Below are 11,795 nucleotides of genomic sequence, written 5' to 3'. Positions count from 1 at the left end.
TAATTTTCTTTTTCTAACCCTGGATTTCTATGCATTTGAAAAATACTGAACTCAAATATATTCCATTGGTAATGATGATTTTTTTTCTTTCTGATTCAAATCAAAAGCTATTTTAGTACTTTAAAAAAAAAAAAGAAAAAGAGGGGGGAGGGAATGGGCTGAGAAATGGGTAAGGGCTACTGAGTGCTGTGTGCATGTACGCCTCCACCATCTTGTACTCTATTAAGATGTGTGCCTACAATGCACCAATAAAAATTAAAAAAGAAAAAAGCCAGGTGTTATATGTTTTCTACCATAGGTGGAAGCTAAAATGAAAATAGGAGACAAAAGGGACTTTAGTCAAATGAGGAGAAAAACCAGTAGAGTATGGAAAGAGTTTGGGGGAGGGAGAAAGGAAGGGGGAAAAACGAGGCTTGCGGAAGGGGACAGTTCAAGTAAGGTTATGTCCATACGTGAAGGCATCACTACCAACCTAAGTGTAGGGAGGGGGAAGGGAGAGTGGAGTAGGATGCAGAGGGGAACATACCAAGTGATGTGTGCATGTATATTGTTATCACTTTAAATCTCACTTTGATATTTAATTACATTGCACCAATAAAAGTATTTTTTTTAAAGAAATGCTTTTTACAGTCTACTAACCGGGCATCAATGTTACATGAACAAGATTTTAAAGATAATTTGAGCTTGTGCATTTATGGCATTACACCATGATCTTGCATTCCATAGGTGGTTGCGTAGTTATTAAATATCCGTGAATCAACTATAGATCATAAAGAGTTTCAAGAATAACAGCAATTGACCATGCTTGTGTCTCACAACTGAAAGGGCAGTGCTGGCCATTTTCATTGGTCAGTTCTGGAAGTCCTTTCCAAGGAGATCTGAAAAAAGAAAAGAAAGGGCATTTTATAAGGTATACTCTAACAAATACACAATAGGGAAGACAAGGTGATTTCTGCTTTTTAGTACAGAAAACAGCTATTTACAATCACTTGCTCTAAAATAAAACAGTATCTTAGAGATGTACTTATGGCTTTCAAATATAAAGGAATCCCTTTATGTATTACAAGTATAGAAACAACAGCCATTCCAAGCAATGTATAGACAAATATCCTCTCAGACATAATTTTATTCTTTAAGAGTAAGTTTATAAGACTCAATTTGATTTTTATTTTTTATTTTTTTAATTAATTTATTATTATTATTTTTTGTGGTACTGGGGGTGGAGCCCAGAGGCTTCTACCTCCAGGCTATACTCCCAGACCTTTTTTATATTTTCTTTGGAAACAGGGTCTCACTAAGTTGCTGAGAGCCTCACTAAGTAGCTGAGGCTGGCTTCGAACCCGTGCGATCCTCCTGTCTCAGCCTCCCAAGCGCGGGGATTACAAGCGTGCGCCACCACGCCTGGCTTATAAGATTCAATTTGTAATTATGGTGTGGTGGTGCATGTTTGTAATTTTAGCAGTTGGAGTCTGAGACAGGAGAATTGCAAGTTCACAGCCAGCCTCAGCAGCTCAGTGAGATGCTGCTTCAAAATGGAAAATAAAACAGCGCGGAGGATATAGCTTAGAGGCATAATGCCTCTGGGTTCAATCCCTAATAACACATACATACACATAAATATATACACACACACATGTATGTTGGAGGACATTTATTTATTTATTTTGTGGTGTTGCAGATAGAACCCAGGGCCCTGAGCAAGCTAGGCAAGCACTCTATAACTGAGCTACACCCAGCTTTTATATGTGTTCTGGATATAAGTGTAAAACTAAACTGAAGTAGTAAAGAAACACTAAGAATTATAACTTTGGGGGAAAATACTCATTTTACAGAATAATAAACTTATTATGTGCTTATGTTTTAATAGTACTTTATATTCATTATCTAATTTAATGCTCCAAGTAACTTTATAAGATCAGTACCATAATTATTCCTATTTATAGAAAGGTAAAAGGAATATATACAGGTTAAATAACTTGTTCTAGTTTTCACTAGCAGAACACAGCACTAATGCATCAAATTGATTCTTAATTTCAAAACACCTTAAGTATAGAGCCAGGTATGGTGGCACACACTTGTAATCCCAGGACTTGGGAGGCTGAGACAGGAGGATTGCAGGTTTGAAGCCAGACTCAGCAGCTTAGAAAGGCTCTCAGCAACTTAGTGAGACCCTGTTTCCAAGTAAAATATAACAATAGGTCTAGGGGTAAGCCCGGAGGTAGAAGGCCCCTGGGTCTCACCCCCCAGTAGCACAAAAACAAAACAAAAGACCTTAGTATAAAATGGATTTCAAAAAATATAGAGATATAAGAATCTGTAATAATTCTTTATTACAGTTGTGGGAATACCTTAGTTTCATTATTATACTTTGTAATTCACATCTGTGTTATGTATACTCTTATGTAGGTAAATTATATTTCATAATAAAAGTAGAAAAATAGCCAATATTGCCTGCAATTCTAGTAGTTGGGAGGCTGAGACAAGCTTACATAGTCAAAGCCAGCCTCAGCAAGTTAGTGAGGCTTTCAGCAACTTAGCGAGACCCTGTTCCCAAATAAAAAATAAAATAGGGCTGGAGGTATGGCCTGGAGTTAGAATGTCCTGGGTTTAATTCCCAGCAACACACACACACACACACACACACACACACACACACACACACACTACAAGTGTGCACCACCATGCCTGGCTATTCTCTATTTCTGAAACAGGGCCTCACTAAGTATCTGAGGCTGTCGGAGAACCGTGATCCTCCTGGTCTCAGTCTCCCAAATGCTGGGATTACAAGTGTGCACCACCATATCCGGCTTAGGCACTATATTTAACAAACAAACAAACAAACAAACAAACAAACAAACAAACAAACAAACAGTTAGGCATGGTGGTACACACTTGTAATCCCAGTACTTGGGAAGCTGAGACAGGAGGATCACTGAGAGCTTTGCTACATTGCTAAGCCTGTCCTTGAACCTGTGGTGCCTCTGTCTCAGCTTCCCAAGTACTGGGATGACAGGTGTGTGCCACCACACCTGGTTAATTATCCAATATATAATTCTCACCTTTAAGTAAATTATAACCTAAAATAATAAAAAGAAAGGGAAAATTACATGATAGAACTTGTATTAAAGAATAAAGGTTGCAAGTTGTAATGAGATACTTAGAGCATACAGAGATGAATTTTAAGGAAAACTTATTTACCTAAAACCTAGTAAACGGACTAGGCACTAGTTATAGATATTAAATGACCATGATAACGTACCTCTCAAGATGAACATAATGTCGAGACAGAACATTTTTAACCAATAACATAGTCTTTGCACTAGTCTCCAGACCCATCAATTTAGAAAAATATAACTTTGCACGAAGAAAATACCCAATGGGCCATAGCCACTCCTAAAACAGAAAATTTAAAAAGAAAGAAAAATGTTAATATTTATAGTTATTTGAAAAATAATTTAAACTGAAAACTAGAGAAGAGAAATGAGATGCTTACAGGTCCTTGGTGATAATTGAAACCTTTAGCGAGATTGTAGTTGTCATTGTCTAAGGCATTGTCATAAATTCCACAGTAAACCATGTCACTGTAAAGTGATTGGAACATTAGGTAAATAAATGAAGGTTAGATGTCACAAAGGGAACTACAGAACAATTTTAATAGCAAGGGTAAGTAAAATAATCAACTCATTTTGTCTCCATCTATAAAAAACTCAGCATTTGTATATAATTTAACCTGAAGTGAATATATATTAATGTAAGAGGGCTTTAATAATGTGTTTAGGAAAGATTAACAAATATGGGCTAATATAAAAAATATCAAGTATTAAGAGGTATTTTACTTTCAAGGAGTTAACGTGACACAAAATAGTGGTTGGTTTAAAGTCAACTATTTCACTAGGCCTCATTCATATAAATATGATGTACACAATGAATGTGTCCATTTAACAACTTGAATTAGTTAACATTAAAGCTAAGGTTTTATTAATTATAGATTAGAAAGGTTGTTTTTTAAACTTCTCCATGAAGAATGTGTGTATGTGTGTGTGGTATTGGGGATTGAATCCAGAGGCATTCTGCCTCTAAGTTACCCCCAACCCTATTTTATTCTTACTTTGAAACAGGGTCTCACTAAATTGTGGAGGGCCTTACTATGTTGCTGAGGCTGGCTTGAACCTGTGATCCTCCTGTTTCATCTTCCCAAGTACTAGGATTACAGATGTTTGACACCATGCCCAGCTCCATGAAGTTATTTTTAAAATTAAATTAGCATAAGATTACAAATAGAAACTGAATATTTATGTTGCTATAGTAAGTAGAATTTATAAATATACTCCATGATATTATAAAAGATAATTTAACAGTTATATATACTTCTTACTTAAACTGTTAATTTTCTTTTTCTTTTTAGTGGGTAAGCTTCAATTGTGATTTTAAGCTTTATCCAGTGGTGTTTTTTTTTTTTTTTTTTTTTTTTGGTGGTACTGGGGTTCATGGAAGCCCTTCTACCTCCGGGCTACACTCCCAGACCTATTTTTACATTTTTCTTTTTTGGAAACAGGGTCTCCTAAGCCAACGCGCGCGGCTGGCTTCGAACCTGCGCGATCCTCCTGTCTCCGCCTCCCAAGCGCGGGGATTACAAGCGTGCGCCACCACGCCCGGCTATCCAGTGGTGTTTAACCATTCTGAAAAAAGTATACACTTCAGAATGCAGATAAGTACACACATACAAAATTTTGCATTTCAATGATGAATTAAGTATACAGTAAAGTAGAAAAAAATCCACAAAGATGAGGCTCTGTCATCTACTGAAATAGAGATCAAGTTGGCTTGGCATTGTGGTACACGCCTGTGGTCCCAGTTACTTAGAAGTCTGAGACAGAAGGCTCACAAGTTCGAGACCAACTTGGGAAATTTAGTGAGACACTGTTTCAAAATAAAGAGGGCTGGGATATAGCTCTGTGGTAGAGAACACCTAGGTTCAATCCCCAGTAATGAAGGGGTGGAGGAGGACGTTGATGACTGGTATCAAGCTCTTAAAAACACAGCGGAAGAAAAACAGAAAGGGTATATTAAAAAATCAAGAAAAACAAAAATTGAAGAAGGCAAGAAAAATATGGTATAAATTCATGATTGGTGGTGGAGTGAGACAGAATTAAATCCCCATCTGTCATCGGCAGAAGTAAATACTGCCTAATTCTTTAATTACCATAATATAACTGCATAGACACAGTGTTTAGAAATATGGAATGTACTACTAGGAGAAACAACTTAAATATAGACCATCTCTGAAGAGTATTATTAAGGAGTAGACTTATGAAATAAAGGACTGAAAAAAATTTTTGTGCTTCTGGGTTTTGAACCTGGGCCTTGGGCATGCTAGGCAAGAGTTGTACCACTGAGCAACATTTTTAGCCCAGTTGCTATTGCAATTTTTTTATTTTTAATTCATTTATTTTTGAGGCATTGGGTATTGACTCCATGTAATTTTTAATATAAATTATCCTAGGTGTGATCTAAATACATACAAAAATGCAAAGAAAAGACTGAAAAACAGACCAAATAATAATGATGCTTATTTTGGGGGATTTAGGTAATTTTATTTTTTTCTTTATATGTCTGTACTTCCCGATGTTCACAATAGTCATATATTACTCTTACAATAAAAAAGACAGTTAAAAATATTCGTGGCATGTTAGATTTACAAACGTAAAATTTTAACTAATTACTGAATCTAGGACAAGGCAGAGGTATTTCCAACACTTATTTTTATAAAGATACACATGTTTTCAATAAAAGTCACTCTGAATCCTGTCTTAGAGATGTTACTGGTAAGCAAAAAACAATGTCAATATATTTGGATTAAATATAAGATGCACAACATTATTAGTATTTCAACTTACTCTGGATCTAAAGTTTTCATGCCAAGGGGACCAAGCAATTTTTTTTCTGCCATCTCTAGTGCTTTCCATGCTTTTTCTGGAGTAAAGAGTTCAGGGGCCTAATGAAGGTCAAAAAACAAAAACCAAAAAATAACTTTGAAAGACCACATAAGGATTAGTTCCTACTCAAATAAATAGATTATAAACTTGGAAAAGTATGAAAACTATTTAAAAATACAGTGTGGGCCAGAATTCAAGAGGAGATGCTTAATCAGATCTAATCCTATGAGGATGCCTTGGAGATGTGTTTCTGGGTCTTAGAAGGCAGACAAGCACCGAGAGGTGATTATTTCCTTGTGACACTTCGAGAATGTGCACTAGATCCCAAAAAGAAGTCACCACAGCTATAATGAAGGGAGAACTCAGGCTCATCTAATTCATTCTTCAGAAGATTTATGTTTCCTTTAAGGTATATACGATTCTATTTTTTTGGCTCCTGGAATCATAATAGACTACAGAAGAACAGCAGGAGTAAAGTTACTTGTGATGTTGAGGAGAAAAAGATTTGTATTAATTTTAATGGCTCACCAAGAGTCTGCATTTGTGTGTGTGTGTGTGTGTGTGTGTGTGTGTGTGTGTGTGTGTGTTACTGGGGATTGTCTCAGGGTTTTCTACCTCTGAGCTGTGACCCCAGCGGTAGTTTATTTTTATTTTGAAACAGGGTTTCACTAGGTTGTGGAAGGCCTCGCTAAATTGCTGAGGCTGGCTTTGAACCTGCTGTGATTCTCCTGTCTCAGCCTCCCAAGTACTGGGATTGCAAATGTGTGCTACCGTACCTGGCTAAGAATCTGTATTCATTTTCATAGCTAAATGTACACGGAACCATGTGCCTTTGTGTTTTTCATTCTACTATAATTTTTTATTTTTTATATATTTTTTATGGTACTAGGGATTGAACCCAGGGGCATTCTAACTCCGAGCTACACCCCCAGCCCTATTTTATTCTTTATTTTGAAACAGGGTCTCACTAAGTTGCAGAGGGCCTCACAAGTTGCTGAGGCTGGCCATGAACTTGTGATCCTCCTGTCTCAGCCTCCTGAGTACAGGGATTACAAAGTGTGCATTGCTCATTCTACTATTATTTATTTATTTATTTATTATTTTTTTGTGTGTGTGGTACTGGGGGTGGAACCCAGGGGCTTTCTACCTCCGGGCTATCCTCCCAGACCTATTTTATACTTTATTTGGAAACAGGGCCTCACTAGGCTGCTGAGAGCCTCACTAAGTACCTACCTTCCTTCCTTCCTTCAGTGTGGGGGATGGAACCCAGAGGCATTCTACCTCTGAGCTGTACCCCAAGCCCTATTTTTTTATTCTTTATTTTGAAACCGGGTCTCACTGAGTTGCAAAGGGCCTCACTAAGTAGCTGGGGCTGTCCACGAACAGCGATCCTCCTGTCTTGGCTTCCCAAATGCTTGGATTATAAGTGTGCACCACCACACCTAGCTTTTATTATTTTTTTAAATTTTTTGCAGTACTGGGGATGGAACCCAGGGGCATTATACCTCCAAGCTACACCCCCAGCCCTGTTATTTTTTTTTTCTTTTTGGTCTTTTTATTTCTTGAAACAGGATCTCACAGAGTTGCAAAGGGCCTTTGCTAAGTAGCTGAGGCTGTCCACTAACTGCGATCCTACGGTCTCAGCCTCCCGAATGCTGGGATTACAAGTGTGCACCACCACTCCTGGCTTATTCTTTATTTTGAAACAGGGCCTTGTTAAGTTGCAGAGGGCCTCACTATGTAGCTGAAGCTAGTCTTGAATCTGTGATCTTCCTGTCTCAGCCTCCCAAGTACTGGGATAACAAGGGTGCGCCACCATACCCAGCTTAAAAGCTAGGTGAATTCTATTAAAACATTTGTGTGTGGGTGTGTGTATGGCACCGGTGATGAACCTAGGGGCATTCTACCTCTGAGCTACATCCCCAACCCTAATTTTTATTCTTTACTTTGAAACAGGGTCTCATTAAGTTGCAGAGGGCCCCATGAATTAGCTGAGTCTGGCCGTGAACCTGTGATCTGCCTGTCTCAGTCTCCCAAGTACAACATTTTAAAAACTTGAAAGTAACAAGCAAATCACTTACCACTACCATTGCTATGGTAAAATTAGGCCTGAGCTGGTAGTCACACCAAGGACTTGAAGCACCATAACTATCCTTGTAGATGCCACGTTTGTGAACAAGATTTGGATGCTTCTCATTAGGATGTGAAGGGTCTTCTGAAACGTGAAACAGTCTTTCAAAGTTGTCTTGTATTTTTCTGTTCCACTCATCATACGAGACTGTTACAATCTTCCCTGAAAAATGATAAAAGACAATGGCAGTTTTGAATACTGAAAGCAATTCAAACCTTTATCTACAGCCAAAAAGTCATATTTAATTTACTTACTTTTACCTAAGAAGAAAATAAATTGCTCAGCGTTTAAACACAAGGCTAATCTGAATTGAGATGGCATATAAATGTAAAATATTGACTGGATTTCCAAAATCTAGTATCTTCCCAAAAAACTATAAAATGGCTCAGGAATAATTTCATATTGAACAATATTATATACATTGAATTAAATAAAATCTTATAATTAACTTCACCTGTTTCTACTCTTTTCAAATGTACTAGAAAATTTGAAATTATGTATGTGATACAAGTAATATTTCTATAGGTCAGCATTATTCTAGAAAAATATGTAAAAATTTGAAAATTGTTCAAAGAAATACAATTGGCTCACAGTCATACTGGAGAAAAATAATAGCACAATAAGGCAGTAACTGTTGTTTTTCTTTTTCTTTTTTCTTTTTTTTTTTGGTGGTACTGAGATTCCTGGAAGCCCTTCTACCTCCGGGCTACACTCCCAGACCTATTTTTACATTTTTATTTGGAAACAGGGTCTCCTAAGCCAGCGCGTGCGGCTGGCTTCGAACCTGCGCGATCCTCCTGTCTCTGCCTCCCAAGGTCGGGGATTACAAGCGTGCGCCACCACGCCCGGCATGTAACTGTTGTTTTTCTTATCTCATTTTAAAGCTATTGCCAAAAAAAAAAATAAATAAAGGTTAGCAACCAGGTTTGCTACAATTTCCATACTAGTAAATTAATGATTTTTTCTTTCTTCTTAAAACTCAGGGTTGTTCCCGCTCATCCAAACAATGCATTCAAACTTGGCTGGGAAGATCACGGGCGTGCTGCTGGAGACTGACAACTCCAAGCTGGGAGCTTGACAACTCCGAGATGGGAGATTGACAGCTCTGAGCTGCTGCACACGCTGGAGTCCCCCGTCCCCCGAGTCTCTATGCTCCAAAGTAGATGAAGCTGTTGCTGTTCTTCAAGCTCATCATGCCAAGAAAGAAGCTGCCCAGAAGGTGGGCACTGTTGCTGCTGCTGCTGCTGCTACCTCAAAGACCAGGGAAAACCGATCCAAGCACCAAATAACCCCTTACGGGATTCAGCTTAAAGTTTGAAGAATTCCTAGCTTGTCCTATTGACCTCAACATCAAGAACCACAAGTTGCAAATTACATAGGTCGTTTTGTATCAAAAGGTCAATTATGAAGCGCCTAGAAATTTTCAACTAAAAGAATATATTCTCTGGGTTCTGGTATGACCCAGACAGTGTGGACTTTTCTTTGTACTGTGGGTTTGATTTTTTTCCCCCTCCAAAAATTGGTTTTATTTGATGTACCAAAGTCTTAAGTTTAAGTTTCACCATAAAGAAAAAAAATCTCCATAAAAAGAAACTTCAGGGTTTAGCCGGGTGTGCTGGCACACACTTGTAATCCCAGCATTCGGGAGGCTGAGACAGGAGGATCATAGTTTATGGACAGCCCCAGCTACTTAGTGAGACCCTTTGAAACTCAGGGAGACCCTGTTTCAAAATAAGGAAAAAAAAATAGAGCTGGGGTGTAGCTCAGAGGTAGAAATCCCTGGGTTCTATCCCCTGTACTGCAAAGAAGAAGAAAAAAAACAAACCTCAGGGTTCTCTAATATTATCTGCCACATCAAATGATGATTACACGGTTAAGAACATAAACAGTACATTACACGTTTCTTTGTAAATGGATCATATAGCTTACCATGCCTTTTAACTCTGACTTCATGATAAGGGAAAATATTATTTTTTGATAATTCCAGCAACCAACGAACGGCAGATTTACAGAGGCCCACAATTTCCACGGCAGACCCATCTCTAAAATGAAAATCAAATTTTATCCTCTAAGTCTGATTCATTAAAGCACTTTTAAAAAGGACACTCAATAAATAATTTTGGTGAATAACATAACAAATGCATAACAACTAAAAAATCTTTATAAGGAATGTGTATTACATCATATAAAAATCTCTTCTTGCTACTTTAACATTTCTATTTTCCTGACATTTTTAAAAGCTAATTTTAAAGGAATATATAAAGGAAATATAAGATCTAATAAGGAAGAATAAATACAGCTTTTAATTTTTTTCATGGGTACTAGGGATTGAACCCAGGGTGCTCTACCACTGAGCTGCATCTTTAGCCCTTTTTAGTTTTTATTTTTGAAACAGGATCTCACTAAGTTGTTGAAATTGGCCTTAAACTTGTGATCCTCTTGCCTTAGCCTCCCAAGTACCAGGATTATAGGCAGCTAATAATAAACAGGTTTTGAATAGAATTTGCAAAGCATGTAAAAATAGCAATTGTTTTTCCTGTGATGGGACTTGAATCCAAGACCTCACACATGCTAGGCACTCTACCACTGAGCTACATTCTCAATCCAATAGCACCTATTAAATTATTTGTTTTTAGGTTATTCTTATTGAAGATAGGATTTTGAAAAGTAAATAGTTTCCCAGCTTAATACAGTACCAGAAGCTTCTAAAATCATAAAAAGAAAAATTTGTGGATGACGAGTTCTGGTATAAAATATTTAAAAATTGGGCAGAAAAAAGGCTCAGAAGGTGAAAAGATTTTTTAAAAGAGAATAACTAGCTGTTTTCCATGTTTGCAAGAGAAGGCATAATGAAATGTTTATACTGGAAGCAGTTTGGATTAAGAAAATGTCTTAAATGTTGGGACAGGAAATCATAAAACCTTACAAATTTACTTGTGCTTATAGAGACCAAACCATGAGAATTTCCAAAAGAGAACAGACAGCTTTGCTTGATGACTAACAACAAAAGAACTGTATATTTGTATAGTTAAGGAGAGGAAAGGATGAGTGGACGAGGAAGTGGAAGAAGAGGAGAAAAGGCAGATTTTGATTGATTTAATATGAAGAGCTCATGGTAAATAGAGTGAAATATTCCATAAATATGTGAGTCCCCCCCCCCCCGAGTGTTGTACCGAGGATTGAACCCGAGGGCATTTTACTTTTGAGCTACACTCCCAGCCCTTTTTTTTTTTTTTGGTGGTACTGGGGTTCCTGGAAACCCTTCTACCTCCGGGCTACACTCCCAGACCTATTTCATATTTTTATTTGGAAACAGGGTCTCTTAAGCCAGCACAGATAGCTTCGAACCTGCACGATCCTCCTGTCTCCGCCTCCCAAGTGCGGGGATTATAAGCGTGCACCACCATGCCCGGCTTCTCCCAGCCCTTTTGAAATGGGATCTTGATAGGTTGCTGAGAGTTTCACTAATTTGCTGAGGCTGGTCTTGAACCAGTGATTCTCCTGCCTCAGCCTTCAAAGTACTGGAATTACTGTTGTGCACTGGAAGAAAGGAAATGAGCCAGGTGGTGCATACCTATAATCCCAGATCCTGAAGATTGCAGGATTAGGACCTGCCTTGGCAATGTAGTATGACCCTCAGCAACTTAATAAGAAGGAAACAGTTCAAATAATACTATGTACATATATAAAATTATCAACACCAATCTCAATAATGTGTATGGGGAGGA

The 11,795-nt window shown here is 37.7% G+C and overlaps 1 protein-coding gene across 6 annotated transcripts in view; it reads right to left on the bottom strand.

The window, feature by feature from the left end:
• Positions 1 to 760: 760 nt before the first annotated feature.
• AGL (amylo-alpha-1,6-glucosidase and 4-alpha-glucanotransferase) overlaps positions 761 to 11,795 on the bottom strand; it is a gene marked incomplete at both ends in the record, with an annotated part of 60,108 nt that continues 49,073 nt past the window's right edge. For all 6 annotated transcript variants that reach the window (XM_080692761.1, XM_080692762.1, XM_080692763.1 and 3 more), the window contains 6 exons: positions 761 to 878; positions 3,260 to 3,393; positions 3,494 to 3,581; positions 5,898 to 5,995; positions 8,018 to 8,229; positions 9,997 to 10,109. In XM_080692761.1, coding sequence (XP_080548887.1) covers positions 761 to 878; positions 3,260 to 3,393; positions 3,494 to 3,581; positions 5,898 to 5,995; positions 8,018 to 8,229; positions 9,997 to 10,109 — 763 coding nt within the window. The remainder of the gene's footprint in view (positions 879 to 3,259; positions 3,394 to 3,493; positions 3,582 to 5,897; positions 5,996 to 8,017; positions 8,230 to 9,996; positions 10,110 to 11,795) is intronic.

The sequence above is a fragment of the Muscardinus avellanarius genome (assembly GCF_963383645.1).
Source record: "Muscardinus avellanarius genome assembly, chromosome: 3".
Taxonomy (NCBI): domain Eukaryota; kingdom Metazoa; phylum Chordata; class Mammalia; order Rodentia; family Gliridae; genus Muscardinus; species Muscardinus avellanarius.
The sequence above is the reverse complement of the archived record's forward strand: the minus strand, read 5'-3'. Positions and strand labels throughout refer to the sequence as shown.